At 46.7% G+C, this 23198-nt stretch overlaps 1 protein-coding gene across 2 annotated transcripts in view; it reads right to left on the minus strand.

Annotated features, from left to right (window-relative positions):
* Window positions 1–23198, minus strand: part of LOC147632328 (uncharacterized) — a 152521-nt gene that overhangs the window by 39908 nt on the left and 89415 nt on the right. Inside the window, exon 3 of one of the 2 annotated variants that reach the window (XM_086807152.1) lies at window positions 9323–9379. In XM_086807152.1, coding sequence (XP_086663278.1) covers window positions 9323–9379 — 57 coding nt within the window. Of the gene's footprint in view, window positions 1–9278; window positions 9380–23198 lie in introns of both variants that reach the window. The other variant, XM_086807153.1, reaches the window with a different exon arrangement.

Consider the following 23198-nt stretch of genomic DNA (forward strand, 5'->3'; position numbering starts at 1 on the left):
AGAGTAATTCCCTACTGTGTAGGGGTTAGGAGGGGGGTGGATCTCTGAAAAAATGTAGTAATCTGTGTTTGTCGTCCCCCCTCTGGAGCAGATGGCAGGCACAGGCGAAAACAGAATGGCGGGTGCAAAAACGGGAGGCGTGGGGGCAGACAGAGCAGATGGCACGCGCGAGAGAAAGAGAGAAAGAAAGAAAGATATGTAAAGCGTCTACTAACGACCCAATGGGCCTATGAGACCAAAGTGCTACAATAATGTCCATGGCATATCTCATCGTGGAATGGAAAATTAGACAGAATGAAAACATAAATATAGCTATCTCACTGGGGTGATACAAAACTGTCCATGGAAACTCATAATGGAAAACTAAGAACATAAAAACATGGGAGCAACATCAGCTCCGAGTAGATGGTATACCACTCTCCAAAATGTCAAGCATGGGGTTGACGAGTATGGCCGAGAGGTCTCCCTCCGCTATGTCACGTGGAAAGGTAGCTCGATGGCGGTGGAGCATGTCCGGGATTTGGAGCTGATGAGGTGATCGTGGCCGACGCGGGGGTCGAGGGCGTTGGGCACGTTGGAGTGCAGAGGCTCGGTCCGAGGTAACTCCTCTCGGGCGAGGTAGGTCCAGAGCAACTCGTGGAGGGTCCACAAGATCCACACTGTCAGTTTCCTCCACCTCCTGGGTCCGGAAGAAACTAGTGATGGTTGGCTGCCGAGGGAGGGGGCGGGGTGGCTGGGGCCTGTGTCTCAAGAAGGTGTCCCAGTGTCTGCGAGCTCAAGCAGGAAGAGGCCCAGGCAACGCTGGTCCTGGAAGTCAATGATCCTGGAGAGTGGACCGAATCCCTCACGAAATAGACAGTGGAACCTCCCGCGGATCTCAGTATATACTGGGCAGCGGCATATGTAATGCTCCTCTGTCTCAACCTCTGTGTGGCATAGTCGGCAGATCCTCTCCTCTCTGGGTGTCCGTACAAGCTTCCCGGCTCTGAAGATGCGCTCAGCTCTACGTGTCTCCACTCTGAGAGGTGGTGGGAAGAAACCCATATCTAGCCAATCGCAATCTGCATGGCATGGGACATGTGAACACTCAAGTAGCCGGAGGCTAGATGAATCCATCCTTAGTGAGTGTGAGGAAGTGGTCTCTGTAAAAGTGCATCTTCGTGGGGAGCTTCGGGGGTGTCATCCATGTGCAATGTGTGTAGAGGCTACGAAGATCTGACTGGATAACACGGTTGGTATCCTCGTGAGACAGCCGGAAAAAAGGGGAGTCCAAATTGTACTGAAGGGGTAGTAGGCGGTGCATGCAGAGCCCGTATATTGAGAACCAAGTGGAAACCAGTGCATACCATACTCCAGAGTGCCCCTCAAGTGCTAGCTGTCTGCAGGACTCCAAGGCAAGCATCGGGTACATATGGGGATCCATGTGACTGATGCGATGAAGTGACTGTCTGGAAGAGTGCCTCCACTACCATCGGGGCTGCAACAAACTCTGCCTGGATAATCTCGTGTGGGACTGATGGTTTGCTGCGGATCATACGAGAGAACATCATGACCTGGGGCCTCTCAACTCGCTGCCAATCCTCATCAGATAAATCTGGCCCCCAGAAAGCTGCTCCATACATCAAGGCTGGTGTGACGAGGGTGTCAAAAAACCAGCCCTTCATCCTGGGCTCCTGGAAATGTGCCTGGAAGCACTGCCGCTCAAGTAAGCTCAAGGCTGCATATCCCCGCGTCACTCTAACATGTGCTGCAGGAAGCATGGTAAAGCGTGGGCCACTGAAAGTGACACCAAGGTAGGCATAGGATGAGACAATCTCCACAAGATCCCCTCTATATGTAAAGCTCAATCTGGATGTGACAGGACGGGAGGTATTGAAGACCATTACCTTGGTTTTACCAAGGTTAACAGAGAGGTCCCGCTGAGTGCAAAAGTCATGTAAGGCATCCAACTATCTCTGAAGCCCTTCGGCTGAGTCTGAGAGGAGGGCGATGTCATCTACATAATGTGGTATGGGGATCAATATGCCTGCCAGTGTGGGACCAGCCCCACCTAATCCATCAATGAAGCTCGAGATCTCGTCAATGTAGAGGCCGAAAAGAGTGGGTGATAAAGGGCAGCCGTGTTTCACCCCAATGGTGCTGGAAATCTCCTGTGATATACCTCCTAAGGCTCTCACTCATCCAGTGACGGACTCATAGAGGGCGATGATGCTCCAAACCATGTCAGATGGGACTCCGATCTCCTATAGACGGTGTAAGAGGCGGGCTCGGGGTACAGTATCAAAAGCTTTGCGGAAATCCACAAAGCAACAGTAAATCCTCTTGTGTCGTGCTCTACCCTCCTCGATGATGGCACGGAGGGTGAAGATGTGGTCAAGGGTAGAGTAGCTCCCCTGAAAGCCAGCGTGTCCCGAGGCTCCGCATCCCTAGCTCTCTACAAATGAACTGAGCTCCGCCTCTAGCACTGATCCATAGAGCTTGGCCAATGTGTGGCCAATCATGATCGTCCTGTAGTTATTAGGATCAAGTGGATCTCCGGCTTTGAGGATGGGGGTGATGGTGTTGGTGGACCAACAGGGTGGAAATCCTTCACAAAGGGGTCTATTGAACATGTAGGCCAGTAGGGACGCTAGGGTATCATGGGCACGCAAGATGTACTCGACAGTGAGACCCTCATGATCTTGGGCTCGTCCATTGCGTAGTCTACGAATGGCCTTGAGGACCATGCCCTTGTGAAGAAGGTGGAGGTGGTGGGGCGGGGGTCTGGTGGTGGGGGTAGGGGTGGCTGATGGGGGATGGGGGATGTGATAGAGGGAGCGTGCATAGGAGTGCCATGTGTCTCAGCAGGTGATAGGTGTGGGAGGGCGATGTTCTCGGAGTTTCCTCCATGCCTCTTTGCAGTTCGGCCCTAAGAAAAGTCAGTATAACTCATCCTCTTTCCGAGCATAGAACTCTCGTTTCTTGCATCGGGTGAGCTGTTGAGAAATCTGTTGCACTTGGCGCTTCGTCATTTGCCCAATCTGTACCTCATGCTTAAGACGAGAGCGTGTGGCCCGACATTCGTCATCATACCAACAGTTCTCGGGCATGGAACCGCAAGGTGGCTTGGCGGTAGACCGCCGCGTGCAAATGAAAGAAGCTGTGGCGGATGTGTGGAGTATGGTGGTGAGTTGTGTTGTGAGGGTGGATAGGGGGACAGTAAGTTCCACATCCTGGAGTTGGCGGTAGATGTGGTTGGAGTAAACAAGGTCAAGCTCGTGATCAAAGAGGACCTGAGTGTAATGTGGTGGAGGGACTTGTGGTGTGCAGGTAAGAGTAAAAGAAAGGTAGGCATGGTCAGCTTCAAAAGGGGGTGGCAGAATGGAGAAGTCGGGGATAAGGTGTGCCAAAGACGGAGATCCCATAAGGTAGTCCACAGTGCTAGTACCTCCTGAGCGAGGGAAGGAGGTGAGGGCGACAGAGGAGGGCCATCGGGACATCCCGTTATAGATAAGGAGACCATGTGCAGCTCCCAGCTCTAAGAAATATCTCCTAGACACTGTGACCTTCTCACGGTCCTGTGATGATCGCTGCAGCCCTGTATCACTGATGTCCAACTCTTGTAGTCTGATAGGGTCGTCTAGATCGAGTAGTGGGACGTGTTGACTTCCCGTCCTGGCGTTGAAATCCCCGAGTAGGAGGACTTCCCCCGCTGTGAGAACTCCATGATATCCTCATATAATGGTAAGTACGGTGATTGGCCATGCTGTGCGGCGTAAGGGGAGTGGCGTGGTGGAAAATAACACACAGCAATGTGGATGACTCTGTCACTGCTTCAACGAGAGAGAGAGAGAGAGAGAGAGAGAGAGAGAGAGAGAGTTCAGCACTTCAGTCCATCCATAAGAGAGAAAGTCGCCTTCGCTTTGTCAGCCGGAAGAGAGCGAGAGTGAACCCGAGTCCAACACTAGCCGGCTATCCTTTTCCCCCCACATCAACCACCTTGTTGTTATACATGCGCAGGCTCCAGGAGTTGTCAACGATGCCTTTAGTTTTAATGTGTCTAAAACCCCACGTAAGAGAGATTGAATTCCTCTAATAATGAAAGTCCTCCCTTAAATAGAACTTATGGGTTTGTGTGCCTATTGGGGTGTTCACACCCATTTCTAATGTGGGTGTGAACACTCCACCTTATAAATTTTAACTAAGTCCTAAACATGGATTTTGTGACTTTCAATGGCCAGTTTTGAGAGCTGCAAAAAGCCAATCAATAATCAACAAGCAAAGGCATCCACACAGCTTCGTAGCCAGTAATTATGGGCTTCCCCAGTGCTACGAGACTAAACATATACAGGCATGCAGGACAAGAAAACAAGTCATGCATCTAACAAATCTTTGATCTCCACATACACAAAATGAGATGCATATGCAAATATACATTGGAAATCCCCCGTTTTCAAGCCATGTATCTCACCCAGGGATCTAGTCATACTAGATGACCATGAGCAGCAGTGTTCCCAGTCATACTGGTCACACCTCCAAGCCTACTAGTCACACTAGCACTGCTAGAAGAGCTAGTAATCATATCGGCAAGGCTCCCATCCCTCTAGAAATACCAGCCCATGCCACAGGACTACTGATCATATCAGCAAAGCCCAAACGTTGGACATTTTGAGGGTGATTTCACCAGTCAAACTAGTGTCCTTATTTAAGGCTACCATGTTGTTTAGGGAGCTGAATAGTGACAGTTCTCGGGTTGAAGGACCCCTTTGAGGGTCCAAATGGTCTCAGATGGTTGTGGGAGCTGCACTAAGCCTCTAAAGAACTTAGTTCTTGTCTAATATGGTCGCAGTTAGATGATGTGGTTGGTTGGTCATTTTGGACCAAGTTGTGCATTGTCCAACGTGGCCGACCTAGGTCCTTGCCGACTTGGGTACTATACATAGATTAGTTTGGCAGCCTTAGTTCATCATCGAGTTTATTGTGTTCAAGCACTCTTGTAAGCAAGACATCCTCTGTCCATAGCTGTCTAGATCGCCATCAAATCTCCTTACCGGAGCACACGGGTGGGCAGATGCCATCAGTTTGTAATCAAGTTTTTGCAAGCAATAATATTGTTTACTTTCTGCTTCATTTTACAGTTCACTGCTTTGAATTGTGGTGATCCAGCTTGCACTATTGTGTATTCTTACAAACATCTTTCTTTCTCTCCCTCCCAAACTCTCTCTTTTCCATATTTAAAAAAAAATAGCACAAGTAAAATTACTAAATTACCAAATCAAAAAAAAAAAATCACAGAATTGCAACGAAATCAAAGAATCTCTTCGTTTCCACTTTTCCCCGTTTTTGCCCTTTTATGATCATACCCTAAGTTTGCCTTTCCCAACCCCGCCCCCTCCCCCCTCGATCACTTTTCCATGGCACTGTATACCCATGGTATCATTGTACTATTCATGGTCTCATAAGTCATTATGGCCTTTTGAAGACGTTAATATAACATTTCATTTCTTGCATGCTGGACCAAAAATTTGTCTCAAGACCACTATGGTCTTCATGCTATGTAATTGTCTCATGGTCTTTCATAAACGTTAATATAACATTCTTTCTTTCACATCTGAGGGAGATTTGATTTTGTCTCTTCTGGGACCGGCTTGAGCCCCCCTCATGGGTCATAACAAAGGTGTTTAGGCATGTATTTACTCGAGCTTCACTGTCTCACAGAGAACCATCCTGAGGCAGCACTCCGAGAGACAAAGCCAATGACGCACCTCCCAAAAGAGATCAACCACCCACCTTATCCACCTCAACTTGGCAGCAGGGCTCCACATGAGCCACACATGGATGACTCCAACTGAGCTCCCCATAAAACTCCAGTTCTACAGAGAACACATCAAACGAGTTTCTTATTATGGATTTATTATGATCCCTAAATACCTTCATTGGCACACAGCGCGTGCCATGCGTATTGCCATTGGCCAGTTGAGAGTATCATGTAGATACCTACCCTATTCGAGATTCGCAAGAGACTTCATTGTCTCTTCACAGATGGATTCAGCCCGCTCTCACGGGTTATGTGATATACGGATCAGAAAATGTACTCTGAAACTCCGTCGTCATCGAGACACCCTCCTCAGACAACGCCGGGAGGTCACACCCAGCAGGATACTTCTCGGACCTCCATTACAAACTTCTTTAGACTGCCTCAGCCTACGACAGAGGAAGCAACTTAGGCCCCACGTAGACAGGGGGATCACACAGGCCATCACCATAACAGCTCGATCCCTTCTGAGAGCAAAACATTCCTACCCTAGAGATCCGGACGTTCCACCCATCAGTTGCAGATCCAGGACACTCTCCGGAGACCTGGACCACAGGAGGTGGACTTCACCACAGTCATGTGCTCTGTCATGGAGGAGGATGGTACTATTATTGGGTGAGGATATCACATGGTAGTTGGATTAATTACATTGTACACATAGTAGCACTTTTAGTAGGTTCAAAAATGTTTTGGCTGGAACACGTTTCGGGATTGAAACGTTTTGTCTGAAACCTCCTCAATTTGGACAAAATAGAGGGGAGATTTTTTTAAAAAAAAACATGTTAGGGTGGAAATTTACTCATACATTTGAAGCACATTTGGGGGAAACCATGCATTATGGCAAATTTTGGGGAAGCTAGGAATTTGTGATTCAAGGGAGCCAACTTTTTTGGGATTAAAAATATGAAGAAGCTCATAAATATGAAAGAAAAAGCAGGGTGAACATAACTTTGGGGGAAGTCGGGGGCCATTTGAGAAAAACACGAATTTGGGGCAAAATCTAGAAGGTAACCATGAATTCAGGGTAGAACTAGCCATAAATTTATTCAAGTTTGGAAGAAATCTTGAATTTTTGTCAAAATTAAAAGAGAACTTTGGGACAAACAATTTCGGATTTGTCAATTTTGAAGAAACTGTAAATGAAGGAAACTCTATGTTTAGAGCAGAAGTTGTCGAAAAGTAAAATTTTGAGACAACTTTTAGGAGGGAACCATAAATTAGGGAAAATTAAGGGAAATTTTGGTAAAAACGCCTAACTCTATGGTAGAATTGAAGGGAAATTTGGGCAAACCAACAATTTGTAGGTATCACTTAAAATGATAAATTTAGGGCAAATTTACGGACAATCTTAAAAATGAAGTTATTTGGGAATGGCAGTATACCTTAAATTTAAAATTACTTCAAGTACTACTCAAATTTTTTGTATTTTGACCCACGTGTTTTGTATGTCGTTTCGGACATTTGGCAATGAAACATTTCTGTTCATGTGTTTCGAAAAACGTTGGGTTTCGGAAAACGTTTGGTTTCGGAAACAATAACATTTCTGGCCGCATTGCTTGTACATGCATGACTCACATAGTACATAGGTCATGTTCTATGAAGACAAGATGGGCGTGGATGGCATGCCATTCATTGATGTATGGCATCAGGGAAACAAAAGACTAGGGAGAGACCTCTTTTGGTCAAATACAGGGACGCTCTTGCTTGTCAAGCTTTTATGGCAAAACGACTTGACTTGAAAGGCACTAAGATATACATAGGGGATGGCCTCACCCCTTTGCAGGTGGAGCAAGGGATGGTTGGCATGATAGACGTTCATGGGGCACGCAAAGCAAGGAAATGGGATGTCTATCGTGACGGTCAGGTCATCATAACAGAGAGATGCCCTGCATGACAGGGCGGGGCCTACAAGACCAAGGATAGTCTCATGGAATTGCAATAGGACTTTATGGTCCGACTCAATTGGCTTTGTTCAGACTTACACAGGGGGAGAGACCATTTTTATTCAGACTCATTAGAGCCCAGAAAGAGAGCTACCCAAGGTATTGGGATACATATGCGAGTCAGCGCATAGAGGGAAGTCATGCACCACTGGGAGTGTGGGGGCGAGGAGGAGCTTGTTTTTCGGCCTCAAATGCGTAGGTTACTCCCAATGGTCAGATGAGATGACGAGGCCCGTTTCATGTGGATGTGTTTAGCCAGGCCTCTGGCTTTAGGAAGTTCTGCACTGCTGCATGCCACTTCCCACATGGGACACCAGCCTGTGCACGTATTTGATGCACGATGGGCAGTCCCCATATGCCCCTTTGTTTGCAGACATTGTGAGTTCTCCCAACAAGGGCATATCCTCTTGTTGGATGACTTCAATGCACAGACAGCTAGGATGCAGGCTCAGATGTACGACTTCCATGCAGACTCTGTTATGGTCTCCAAGAAGAATCCTTGAGAGATGGGGTCACCATTTTGGATTAGTCCCCAATTACATTCGTACATGATAGAGCATGTGCACCTGTGTACTCTGCTCCTATCACTCATCATTTCATGTGTTGTCTTTGTCTTCGTAAAAGAGCAAGTTTTTTGCTTAGGAAGTCTCTTTTAAGCACGTGACTTGGCTGCAACTTTTTCTTTTCATATTCGAACTCGGCCACTCTTTTGAGATGCTTTGCAACAAGAACTACCATCTTCATTACTGATGCTGTGAAGCTAGGACCCCTTCCCAAGGTTTGGCGGTAGCTAGCTTTTTCTGCCTTAGAAAAGTAGATTGCAGCCGTGTTTTCCTTGGAAAACCCCTCATGGAATCTATAGCCAAAGGTTTAGCCCTCCGCCCTTTTCAAGCCCCTTCCTCCCCGGTTCCTCTCCTTTTCTCCAATGTTGTTCCCCCATTTCTATATAGAGCCCATATATAGTTTCTCTAAAACTTTGGCAACTATCACTCTCAAGACCCCTTCATTGATCACTTTTAAGCGACCAACATGTGTTAAAGAAGTGGGAATATTAGCAAAAGTTCCCAAGAATATTCCATTTTTTTTAAAACCAAATTTTCTAAATTTGTCCAAAAAAATGACTAGATTGTAGCATTTTACACTCTTCCTTGACAAAATTGGAACAGTGTAGCTCTGACTTGAAGTAAGTCATAGAATTGCCAAATAAGCATAGGCCATTAGTTTCCAAAGAGAACTGGACGTTAACACATGCTCTTCAGGTGATGAAAGGACTTCATAGAAACAACGAGCTCCCCTCTCCCCCCTGCATTTACATCCCAATAAAGTGATCCTTAAATTCTTGCATCTGGAGAGAAAGGAAGCCTGTGTGAAAACATACATATTCATCGTTCATATTACAAAAAGAACACCTACAATACATAGAAACAATGAGGAAAGAACTTCATAGAAACAACGAGCTCTCCCCCCTGCATTTACATCCCAATAAGGTGATCCTCAAATTCTTGCATCTGGAGAGAAAGGAAGCCTGTGTGAAAACATACATATTCATCGTTCAGATTACAAAAAGAACACCAACAACACATACTGGTAAAGAAAAGGCCATGGCTTCCACAGTTACCCTCCCAAATGTCTCTCCAAGGCCCTGAAACCACACCAGCAAAGGCACCGCACATGTAAATACACAGGATCCTAAAGCATGCATCAATACTACATGACTTAAGATACACAACCAAAGAGCAAATAATTTAGATAGCCCTCCAAAAACATCATGCACAAAGCCCACTAGTAATAAAGAGCTAAATTATTGAAATCAAGATTGTTAAACAGGTGGACAAAACCAAAATTCACTCTGTGCGGTTTGTTTGACTCAGATAATATAGATACTACCTGTTTCTGTATTAACGGATCTTTTACAATCAATAGATATGGGAGATGCCTCTACCATAGTCAACAAAAAACGTGTTTTGTGGGTTGAAAATGCTTGACATGAAGAAACAGCATGCAACCTTTCACTGAAATAAAAAAATCCCCAATTTTAAGATAATTGTTTTCTCGGTGGCTGTCACATGACTCTTCAGCGTCTGTTTCCTCTATTTTTTTGCTGATTCAACAGCCTGCTCCTTGCCTGGAAGCTGGCCTTTCTCATGCAGCCCACAAGCCACAGCCAAGCACGATTTTCACAAGACCATTCCACGCCACCTTCGCACTCAAAGCCATCACTGAGAGGCCAAACATGGGGGGAAGAAGATCTATTGTTTCTTTACATGTTCTCATGGAACCATGGCACATGTGTGGCAGTCCATGATACCATTTCAACAAGTTCAAGAAGCAAAACCTCCCTTGGTGCTTCCTCGGTGGATAATTAAGCGCCTATGGGCAGTGAAAACACGGTAACTACGGGAGGATCTTGGGCCTAAGGCCAGTTGAAAAAAAAAAGTGTAGGTTAGGATTTGCCCACACTGGGTAGATGTAGGTGCACGCCACAATTGCCTAAGGCACATGGCCTATGAGAATGTACAAGCCAGAAACTAGAAGGATAAGTAAAAAATGATACACAATGCCCACTCGCCTCCGATGGAAGTGTGACGCGTGCAAAAGATTTGGCAATAAACCAATCCAAGAAGACCAGTTTGGGGAAGTGCCAAAAAACAAATCAGCCAATGAAGACCCAAACCTCTGATTTGAGACTGTTACAAACCAGACGCCAGGACCAGACGTGTAAAGCCCCCATAGGACCACCTGATACACAAGCTTAACACACAAGGTTAGTACATACAGAAGGGTATAGGCAAACTCACCTCCCAATTGTAGATTCCATCACAACTCTCCCCCGGGCCCCGAGCCAAGGGCTAGGGTTCCACTCCCCACAAGCCAAGCAAAGTGCAGGCTCCATGGAGAATAAAAAGGATGATGTTGCAAGAAAACTGTGTAGTGATTCTGAAATTCCAAAATTAAAGAGAGGAAAAAACACGCATTGTCACGCAAGAAAAGACGAGAAAACATACAAAACCACCCACTTACCAATACTCCACGCAAATGAGTTGGAAACTGTATTGTGAAGCCTCGCAATAGACCGTCTCCAACGTTTCATCACGTCCAAAGAAGATAAAATGACTCCCAATCCCACAGTTTTATAGATGTAAAAAACACCCATGTGCTTTCCCACTATAAAAAAGGAGGCTGCCTTTAATAAAATAGCTAGAAAAGATACTAGGCACATCCCTTGCTTGGTTTAGTTTCAAAAAAGATACGTGATTTTGTGTTTTCCCATGCCCCATGCGATTTAAAAACCCACCCTAAAAATATTCTTGCACCAAAGCTGGCCAAAAAAATTCGTGGCTTTCTCTGCAACCCAACTAAGGCGCCTGTACAGCTGCGTTCACAGCTATTCCGTTCACTGTACTTGTACGGCTGCGCTTCTTGCACAGCCCTGTCCCGTGCTCTATCGGCGACCTGCTGACACACCATACCACCTCTGCCTTTCCTTTGTGCTGCCCTGTTGACCTGCTGTCCTGCAGGCTGCTGCACATGGGTGCACCTACTGTGGGCAGCACTACACAGCTGGAGCACAAATCTGCTGCTGGTGGTCCCAGGCAGCCACCTCTACACAGCAAGGGGAGTTGTGCTGCCAACAGCAACACTAATGTACCACCCGCTGCCTATGAGGAGATTCCCATCAAAATCATATAGCAGCTCCCGCTCCACCACATCACCTAGTACATTAGTACCCAATATTTCTTCAACAATGGTAGAGGATCCGGGTCTCTCCTCTGGAAGAGTCTGCATCTATTGCTATGGATTGCCTCTACCGGTCACTTTGGCGGGTCTCCCTCTCAAGTGTGCACGAGTATACATCCTAGTGTCTTTAGAGGTGAAAGGACGACTCTGCTCAGCTGAAGAAGTGAGGAAAATGGTCATGAGAGCTTGAGACTGAGCTCAAGTGACTCGTCTATCAATGCTCTCAAGCTCTTTGTGAAGTCGTTTGTATATCTCCTCCTACTCATCACACTACTATGTCGCTCTCCTCGGCATGCTATGAATTGTGACGCTTGAGCTCCTCAACATCAATCTACACCATGTATTCACTAGTAGTTATTAGTGACTAGTCACTTTAAACCTTTTTTAAAGTACGGGTACGGAAAGCATGGTATTGGTACGATACATATTGAAAGTACCAAACAGATGAGTACAAGTACAGAATGTAACTATGGTGGAGATTGTGGACTTGTGTGTTTACCTTGGAGTCACATTCACGGGACCCGTTTTCAACATGAAACCAGCTGCCTCGGCCCACCTCACTAGGGGATATGCAGCCCTAGCCCACCAAGAACTCAAGCCCATTTCCAAGAGCCCAGTACAAAAGGGTGGCTCTTTAAGACTCTGGTGACACTGGCAGCTATATATGGAGCAGCATTCTGCGGACCAAATCTTGGGTGGATGGAGTGGAGTAAGGTGGAGAGGCTACAGATCGTGATGTACTCAAGGATGATCGGAAGCAAACCATCAGTACCACACCAGGTTGTCATGGCCCATGATAGACTCCCATGCTAGCACTTGAGTCATCACGGAGACTCACAACAACAGATGGTCACTTCATGGTATGTTAGGATGTCAAGATGGTCCCAAATACATGGTTTCCAGATTGACCGCCTTCCACCCTTCAACTATAGCTTGGATGCCCCCCTCTTGCCTCTCACATATCAAGAGCTTAACCACCTCATACGAGCTGATCTCTCACGACTGGAGACCCATATCCAAGGCAGGCACCCAAGCATCTTGCGACCAAGATGCAACTCTACAGAGAGGTTTTCCTATGGCTCACAACTAATGGCTTCATTCAGAAGCCTGGGTACCTATTCCGACATATGTCACATGCCATGAGGATAGCTGTTGGGCAGACCCCCCTTTGAGGCTGACCATGCCTACCTCTCTTTCACTCTTACCTGCACACCACCCACCCCTCCGCCACCACCCCCCATCTCACATTACACTCAGGTCCTTTTTTATCATGAGATGACCTTGTTTACTGCCGCCAATTCCAGGATGTGGAACCTACTATCCCCCTATCCACCCTCACATCACAGCTCACCACCATACTCCACACATCCACCACCACTTCTCTCATCTGCACATGGCGCTCTACCGCCAAGCCACCTTGCGGTTCCATGCCCCATAACTGTTGGTATGATGAGGAATGTCGGGCCACACGCAACCGTCTTAAGCATGAGGTACGGATTGGGCAAATCATGAAGCGCCAAGTGCAACGGATTTCTCAACGGCTCACCCAACACAAGAAACCGGAGTTCTACGCTCAGAAAGAGGATGAGTTATACCGACTTTTCTTAGGACCGAGCTACAAAGAGGCTTGGAGGAAACTCCGAGAACATCGCCCTCCCACACCTATCACCTGCCCGAACACATGGCACTCCTATGCACCCTCTCCCTCCATCATATCCCCTATCAGCCACCCCTACCCCCACCATCAGATCCCCGTCCCACCACCTCTACCTTCTTCACAAAGGGCATGCTCCTCAAGGCCATTCGTAGACTACGCAATGGGCGAGCCCAAGATCATGAGGGACTCACTGCCGAGTAAATCTCGCATGCCGAGATGATACCCTGGCACCCCTATTAGCCTACATGTTCAATAGAGCCCCCTTTGTGAACGATTTCCACCCTCTACTTGGTCCACCAACACCATCACCCCCATCCTCAATGCTGAAGATCCACTTGATCCTAATAATTACACGACGATCATGATTGGCCACACATTGGCCAAACTCTATGGATCAGTGCTAGAGGCGGAGCTCAGTTCATTTGCAGAGAGCCAAGGATGCAGAGCCTCATGACAGGTTAGCTTTCGAAGGAGCTACTCTACCCTTGACCACATCTTCACCCTCCCTGCCATCATCGAGGAGGGTAGAGCACGACATCAGAGGGTTTACTGCTGCTTTGTAGATTTCTGCAAAGCTTTTGATACTGTACGAGTGAGAACCCTAGGAGGTACATCACAGGAGATTTCTAGCACTATTGGGGTGAAACAGGGCTGCCCTCTATCACCCACTCTTTTCGGCCTCTACATTGATAAGATCTCTAGCTTCATTGACGGATTAGGCGGGGCTGGTCCCACACTGGCAGGCATGATGATCCCCATTCTACTTTATGCAGATGACATTGTCCTCTCAGACTCAGTCGAGGGGCTTCAAAGACAGTTGGATGCCTTACATGACTTTTGCACTCAACGGGACCTCTCTGTTAACCTTGGTAAAACCAAGGTCATGGTCTTCAATACCTCTCGCCCTTAGCATCCACATTGAGCTTCACATATAGAGGGGATCTTGTGGAGATTGTCTCATCCTATGTCTACCTTGGTGTCACTTTCAGTGGCCCACCCTTCACCATGCTTCCCGCAGCACATGCCAGAGTGACACGGGGTTATGCAGCCTTGAGCTTACTTGAGTGGCAGTGTTTCCAAGCACATTTCCAGGAGCCCAGGACGAAGGGCTCGCTTTTTGACACCCTCGTCACACCAGCCTTGATATATGGAGCAACCTTCTTGAGGCTAGATTTATCCGATGAGGATTGGCAGCAAGTTGAGAGGCCCCATGTCATGATGTTCTCCCGTATGATCCGCAGCAAACCATCAGTCCCACACTAGATTATCCAAGCAGAGTTTGCTGCAGCCCCGATGGTAGTGGAGGCACTCTTCCAGACAGTCACGTACCTTCATCACATCTGTCACATGGATCCCCACAGGTACTCGAGGCTTGCCCTGGAGTCCTCCAGACAGCTAGCACTTGAGGGGCACTCTGGAGTATGGTATGCACTAGTTTCCACTTGGTTCTCAATATATGGGCTCTGCATGGACCGCCTACCCCCCCTTCACTACAGTTTGGACTCCCCTTTTTTCCGGCTATCTCACGAGGATACCAAGCGGGTTATATCCGGTCAGATCTTCTTAGCCTCTACACACATTGCACATGGATCACACCCCCGGAGCTCCCCACGAAAATGCACTTCTACAGAGATCACTTCCTCACACTCACTGAGGATGGATTCATCCAGCAACCAGGGTACTTGAGTGTTCACATGTCCCATGCCATGCAGATTGCGATTGACTAGATACGGGTTTCATCCCATCGCCTCAGAGTGGAGACATGTAGAGCTGAGCTCATCTTCAGAGCCAGGAGGCTCATACGGAGACCCAGAGAGGAGAGGATCTGCCAATTATGCCACACAGAGGTTGAGACGGAGGAGCATTACATATGCTGCTGCCCAGTATACTATGAGATCCACGGGAGGTTTCATTGTCTATTTCGTGAGGGATTTGGTCCACTCTCCAGGATCATTGACTTCCAGGACCAGCGTTGCCTAGGCCTCTTCCTGCTTGAGCTCTGCAGACACAAGGACACCTTCTTGAGAGAGCTTCGGCCCCAGCCACCCCACCCTCTCCCTCGCCAACAAATCAACCATCACCAGTTTCTTCCAGACCCAGGAGGTGGAGGACACCGATATACTAGATCCTGTGGACCCTCCACATGCTGCTCCAGACCTACCTCGCCCGAGAGGAGTTACCTCGGACCGAGCCTCTGCACTCCAGCATGCCCGACGCCCCTAGCCCCCCTGTCGATCATAATACCATAAGTGATACAATGATACCATGGATACACTATGCCACGGGAAAAATAAAGGAAAGACAACTATCACTAGTGTATGCAGATGTGATGTCAACATGTGACCCTCTACAGGAGAAATTAGCCATGATCAACTAATAATGATGCCCTCCTCAACCAATAAGGATTTGATTGCCCAGAGAGTATTTGGCCTTTGTGATAGAAGCATATCATGGCATCCAAGAACCTTCTGGATCCGCATCTGTCCGGTGGAGGGTCGTGGTGATCTAGGTGTGCTCTAGGTGAAGGACGTCAAGCAAGAATGCAATATGACAAATGGACACTGAATCGCCATTTCAAGGCTACCTTTTGAGCAAAGTTCTCACAAAGATGAAGGCATGAGCCCTTGCATCTTTGTCAACCCAGGCATCAATCTCAGCCTAAGGAGAAGTAGTATCGGGAGAGGCATAATACCCCATAGCTGATGATATCGAAGGAGAGTCTTTATTTGAAGTGCCCAATTAAGATGATTGGTTCCATTTAAGATGGATTGCTTCGGAAGTTGAGGAATGGATGATAGTCGGTGTAGAAGCCATGGAATCCTCCTCTTGAATTTACAACGAAAAGGCTACAAGTAGGTAAGGTACCTGGGGGTAGCCCAATCCTCTCCAGATGCTAGGTGAGGTGAAAAAAGGTGTAGAACTGTACTCCTACCGGAGATCGAGGCACACGGGTGAAGACGAGAGCCAACCCGATGCGCGATGTAGTACGGGAGAGAGAGCAACTGCACGGTGCTACCACTAGTCCGGGGTAGAGACAAGATACAAAAACAGGAGAGGGAGGGCTGGGGAAAAAAACGCAGCATATTGCTACTGTAGCAGAAACACTGATTTGTGCGAGGAAGTTCAAAAACTCAGGCGCTACCAAGGGAGCAGAGCAGGAAAAATGCAGGCTAAAAAATCTTCTCGCTGATCTATGGAAGCACAAGATCTATAATACCATGTGAAAATATGTGAATGTGAAGCGGAAGCAAATAGAGATCACACAAAGAGGAGAGTAGGAGACATCCAACACTTGAGCTAGAGACTGAAATATTGAATGTATTGAATACGCACTGAATGAAATATGAAGGTACAATGGACATGCTTATATACATCTCATGTAGAGCAGTCAACCAGTAGCATTGGAGGACAAATGTCCACGACTGATATAAATGCCTAAAATATCCTTAAAAATATGGGGAAATCCCTAAAAATATCATATAAATATCTGGATAAAAAGGGAATAAAATGGAGTAAAAGAGAGCTGGAGATGACATGTCCAACGCCAAGGGCCAAGCATATGTACAGACTTTCATGTTACCTTTTTGTAGTATATAATAAAGAAAACCCTGACACCAAATATCTCTCTTCTTCTCTCTCCTCCGTCTTAATCATGTTCAATCAGATGCAGGAAAGGGGAAAGCATTGGAACAAGGTGCTCAAGCGTGGGCCAGATCCTGAAGAGGATTGAAGATTCAGTTTACAATTGACAGGGAAGTAGCATGACGAAGTTGGAATCTCCAAGCAGTCAAAGGGGTGATGACAGTCATCCACAGTCAGACACAGAAGGGTGGATTCCCGCCATCAAGCCCAGCAAGAAGGGATGTCACATGCACAAGGCAGTGCCATGACTAAAGCTCCTCACAGTCCCTAAGTAAGGCAGTTAATCAGCATATTTAGGAGCATTCAGGGCTTTAACCAGCACGTAACAGCAGATGTTCAGCACATGGCAGCCAGTCGGCCAGCATCACAGCAGGCATACATCAAGTCAGGAGCATATTGCATCAGCGCAAGCATTTTATGTCAGTCGTGGATGAGAAAACAGGCCGACAACAGCTTCATTTGACCGATGAGCAGCCTTAGAGCATATATAAGGGCCCTTCATCATTAGCCATAAATCATCTCATTCCCCTAAGGAATCTGATCATTAGGCATAGCAGTCAATAATAATTAAAGTCCCATATTGGGCAGGACGTAACCTTTTCAGTTACCTTTTCATGTACATACGTATACTTTGTACTAAAGTCCCTCTATCTTCCTCTTCTCCTTTGCTTTTTCATCTAAGTGTTCCTATAGAAGGTGCTTTAGGGCTGTGATCACCACATACAAGGCTTCCACACATGTCACTCAAAATGATGACTTGTGCTTATATACATACTTTCATGGGCTGGAGATCGGCCAAATAAACAGCTGTCGACCAGTATTGGACAAACAAATATGTATAAACTGTTGTATGCTGGTCAGCCTGTAGGGACGCTAGTCGGCCAGGTCCTCATGCCTTGATGCACAACCCATCAGTGCATAAATGCTGTCGGCCTGCTACTACTGCTGTAGATGCCCACGATAAGCCTTAAATGCTGTCCTGAACAGGGATTATGCTGAGATTATGCCATGGCACCGGTGTGCACATGACATCCCCTCCTGCTAAACTTGATGACAGAGTGGACACTCTGTCATCCTTCCTTACTCCCTGGACTATTGACTTTGACCTTCTACTTTGACTTTGACACTTTGCCTGAACACCTTCCATTTCTGAACTCCACTTCCAAGGCTTGCTGAAGAACTAAGCATTTGTTCCACTACTGTCCCCATGCCTCTATCCCTTGACACTAGCTGGAACTGATCATGCATGTTGCAAGGCCCCAGCCCCAAGGATCCTAAGGTAGGTGGGTGGCAAGCCGCCAGTCCGAGGCAAAACTACCTCCAGGGCAGAGCGGCACCATCAGGCCCGCCAACCTCGAGGGCCTTAGGAGGATACAGCTATGTCAGAGAACCATATTGAGCATTTATCTCCATAGCCCAAAGGTAGTGATGTGCCCCCCACGCCCTCCCCCCTTCTTCATGTCTCAACACCTGGTGGTTCCAGTCCCCCCTTTCTGGAAACCGTTACCTCGTCGTGATCCTCTTCCCGATGTCCAGATAACTTTGAGATCGTCTCGCGTTGTTTTCTTTATTTACATTTCTTTATAAATATATATTTTTCTTTTCTTTCTCTTTGGTTGCTGTTGTTTTCCCCCAGCATCTCTTGGAAGGGCTTGGGCCATTGCAATGTCAGAATGGGTCAGCCAGTGGGACTTTGGACCAGTGGTTGGCTAAGCCTGAGAACTGGACTGAAAGATGAATGACAATGTCCAAAACATGGCCACTGAACGAGGGCATAGGCCGGTTTACACTAGTAAGTGGCCGCCACCCAAATCTGAATGTATCTTGAATTCTAAGCAAATTCTGAAGTGACCATAGTGGTCAAAGATGGTCAAGAGACCAGAAGGAATGCAGATGACATCATCCCTAAAATCTAGGTAACTACTATTTTGGGCAGCGTCGGAATTGAAAAGTCTTCGCGTCAGTTTGTGCAGAATGTCAAGGGGACCAAAAGCTGGCAAAGGATTGTTGTGAGAATGTGAACCAGTCAGGAGATTTTTAGCTTGGAAGATTGCATGTGGAAAAGGCTTAAAAATGTGCCAAGTGTCAAATTTAGTTGCATTTTCCACACTGGGAAGAGGGAAGCGTGGGATTTTGGGCTGAATGAGGCTCATTTGCAGCCATTATGGTGGATTGTTGCAGGTTAAGAGCTATGGTGGTGCACTCCCTTGCCCTACAACTCATGTATTGAGGGTTGAGCTTGCTCCCCACAGCCTCTCCCTCTCTTTCTCTCTCTTGCAGACTATGGTAATGCTCTCATCAGATAGAATCAGGTACATTGTGTGAATTTCATGCTTATATGCAGAGGCTAGTTGCCTCCTTGAACAGGAACCGGTGTAGTTAGTTCCTACACCAAAGCAGGGACGGAAGAGGGTAATAACCTCTTCAATACAACGCTGTTTCAGCACTGTTTAGGTGCTGTTTTTGGGCTGTTATGTTGCCCGGTTGATGCCAAAATGCAGTAGGACTTTGCTAAAGTCTTCCAGGACAGTACAAGGGTTAATTTGGGCTGAAAACAGAGCTGAAAATAGGTCTGTGCAGAAAATTACAGCAAGCTGAATTGTGATGTTTTGGATTCCATTGGGTAGTCTGATGCCTATGGAAGTGAGCCTGTCAGTTGGGACTCATTCTGAGATGTTATGGAACAGTTTTAGTACAGTTATGCTGGCAAATTTCTCCTAGAATTTGTAAAACTCAGCTGGTGCAAGTAGAGTACTCTGTTGCACTCGTGCTTTGTATTTTCCAACTTTTTAACAATAAAGAAATACCGCAAGGGACGCCAGACTTGGGGATCTATGTGTTGTTGAGCGAGGGAGCGAGGATTCTGTGATTGTGTGTCTGAGTAAGTCCAGCTTATTTGTGAATGAATTACCGCTTTATGTGTCCATAGACCGGTTTTATGGTTCCGTTGCCGGGACAGGGTCCTCTTTTCTGCAAGAGCCCGAACACGGATTGGATTGGGTGAACAGGAGACACACATAGTGAGGTACAACTGATTACAGGTGAGAAAGAGTACGATCTCTTTCTTTGGATACAGGTTCCCTTAAACTTTCAGTTGACAGTATGACAGACAAAGGGAAAGGCAAGCTCCCTGCCGAAGAGAGTTCCTCTTCTACTCGCAGATAGCGTATAGAGGTGACAGGTGCCCAGGTGTCAGCCTCTGTTCGGATGGAGCCAGTAGTACAGCCAGCCTTGTTAGAGGAAGAACAGGAACAGGAGGATTTGTTTCAGGCACAGCTTCTTAGCATGCTTGGAACTTTTCAGCAGCTAGTTAAGAATCCTAGAATGAAGAAATTTTTGTTGTCACGTACAGGGGATTCCCAGGTTGAAGCATCCCAGCATGCAGTAGAGAGGGCACAAGAACAGTTGCAAATGAGGGTAGAGCATGTTGAGCAGGCACCTGTGATACTAGCTGATCCAGTGCAACATGTTACCCAGGCAAAGGTACAGGCATTTAATGGCCAGGGCAGTAATGTTCCCAGCCTGGCTATTTTGGTGGTGGGTCTGTTTTCCAGGCCATGGCTAGGCCGCCCACAGTTTTGCCAGGACTGATGTCAAGAGAGTCACCAGGAATGATGCCTATGGAAGCTGTGAACCCTCTTTATGCCAATATACGTGTGCAGCCCGGATTTCAAACTTATTTTAGTCCAGCTTTGGAGCCTGCAGCACCTGTCAGTGTGGCTGAATTTCCTCAACCTAGTGGACAAAGAGCAGTAAGGACTGATGCAGAAAAGGTGCAAAAGGATTACAAAGAAGGAGGTCAAGCAGTAAAGTTTGAGACTTTCAGTGGGATGCAGGACAAATTGAAAGCGCCGACTTTTATTCAGCAGTTTGATGCAGCATACACTGGGGGTAACTTTACAGAGTCTTCTAAGGTGCGGAAGGCTGCTACTTTCTTGAAAGGTAATGCATTGCAGTGGTGGACCTCACTATTGATGCAAGGACAGGCACTTGCTACATGGGTCGAATTCAAGCAGCAGTTCTCTTTTGCATGGCTGACATACACCTTCGAAGTGGATGTGATGACAGCATGGCACAAACTGGATGCAGCTGATTGTGCAAATCTGGAAGACTACAATAAGAAGTTTTGGGATGCACTCTTGCCAGTAACCTCTTACAGGACAGTGCCATTGTGAGAGCAAATAGAGAAGTATTGCTGTGGTTTGCCCAAAGAAATCAGGGATTATTGCATTAAGACCAATGTTTCTGATATGACTCAGCTCGTTGAGAATGCAAACATGGCTAATGCATTGCTACAGGGAGGTTCACGTGGCTTTAAGAGCACAGTGAAGAAGGAACCTCAAGACAAAGGACAGAAGAGGCCACTGTATGGCAAGTCATTTGAAGAGAGAAAGGCATTGATGCAAGCTGGGAAATGTTTCATCTGTGAACAGAAAGGGCATATGGCTGCAAAATGTCCACAACAGCCACCAAAAGATGCGGAGGATAAACAAGGGCCACCCAAGAAGAAGACAATGCCGAGTGCAGGATTGATACCTGACATGGTTCGTGACCAGCCATGTGATCATGCGACAGAATTGTGCAGAGCATGGGGTAAAATCAGAGATGCTACAGTGCTGATTTTCTTTGACCCTGGTGCTCGAGCCAACTTTATTTCACCGGCATTGGCAGCCAAGTTGGGAATTCGTGCTGAAGAGATGGGACCAGTTGGACAGGCTGATTTGGCATGCCCTGGGGATTCAGTTCCTGTCACTCCTATACTTGGCAAACTTCGCATGCATATACAGAGTTATGTGGACACAGAGGAGTTTCTTATCATGCCCTTGGAAGGATGTGATGTCCTGTTGGGAATTCCATGGTGTCATAGGAAACATGCAGTGTTGGATGCTTTCAATAGGAAAATCACAATTGTACATAGGGACAAGACTCATGTTCTGGATGTGAAGCTGAAAGGAGAGTCTGTCCCAGTTATTTCTGCTTTTTGAACCTGAATTCTGAATGACCTGTACATTTGTATTATATGTTTGGCAATGTACAGTTTTGACATTTGTTGTCACTGACTTAATCAATGAATGAACTTTCAGTGCTTTGAAGTTGTATCTGTTACGCTTCAAATGAATGATTTACATGTTGTGACACTAATAGTACAAGATATATGCTATCGCCCTGTGTTGCATCCGCAAACATGTATTTGAAAGGCTTGAACCTGCGATGACACAAATGGTAGTGGGAAATTCCTATCATCGCCCTGTGTCATCTGTTGGCAGGAGATACATGCGATGACACTAATCACCCGGGGAATCTTGTGATCGTCTTGTGTCATCCGTTTGCATGTGGACTTGCAATCGAGGTTGCTTGCTTCTTTCAAGAGGGGGGTATGTCACCAGGAGGTGAAACTTTTTGCAGTTGTTTTCTTTATTTACATATCTTTATAAATATATATATTTTTCTTTTCTTTCTCTTTGTTTGCTGTTGTTTTCCCCCCGGGATCTCTTGGAAGGGCTTGGGCCATTGCAATGTTAGAATGGGTCAGCCAATGGGACTTTGGACCAGTGGTTGGCAAAGCCTGAGAACTGCACTGAAAGATGAATGACAGTGTCCAGGACATGGCCACCGAATGAGGGCATAGGCCGGTTTACACTAGTAAGTGGCCGCCACCGAAATGTGAATGTATCTTGAATTCTAAGCAAATTCTGAAGTGACCATAGTGGTCAAAGATGGTCAGGAGACCAGAAGGAATGCAGATGACATCATCCCTAAAATTAGGGAACTGCTATTTTAGGCAGTGTCGGAATTGAAAAGTCTTCGCGTCAGTTTGTGCAGAATGTCAAGGGGACCAAAAGCTGGCAAAGGACTGTTGTGAGAATGTGAGCCAGTCAGGAGATTTTTAGGTTGGAAGATTGCATGTGGAAAAGGCTTAAAAATGTGCCAAGTGTCAAATTTATGTGCATTTTCCACAATCGGAAGAGGGAAGCGTGGGATTTTGGGCTGAATGAGGCTCATTTGCAGCCATTATGGTGGATTGTTGCAAGAAGAGAGCTATGGTGGTGCACTCCCTTGCCCTACAACTCATGTATTGAGGGTTGAGCTTGCTCCCCACAGCCTCTCCCTCTCTCTCTCTCGTGCTTACTATGGTAATGCTCTCATCAGATAGAATCAGGTACAGTTGTGTGAATTTCATGCTTATATGCAGAGGCTAGTTGCCTCCTTGAAAAGGAACCGGTGTAGTTAGTTCCTACACCAAAGCAGGGACGGAAGAGGGTAATAACCTCTTCAATACAACGCTGTTTCAGCACAGTTTAGGCGCTGTTTTGGGCTGTTATGTTGCCCGGTTGATGCCAAAATGCAGTAGTACTTTGCTGAAGTCCTCCAGGACAGTACAAAGGTTATTTTGGGCTGAAAACTGAGCTGAAAACAGGTCTGT

This window comes from Cibotium barometz, chromosome 13 (assembly GCF_041138505.1).
Source record: "Cibotium barometz isolate CiBa-2024 chromosome 13, ASM4113850v1, whole genome shotgun sequence".
NCBI classification, from domain to species: Eukaryota; Viridiplantae; Streptophyta; class Polypodiopsida; order Cyatheales; family Cibotiaceae; genus Cibotium; species Cibotium barometz.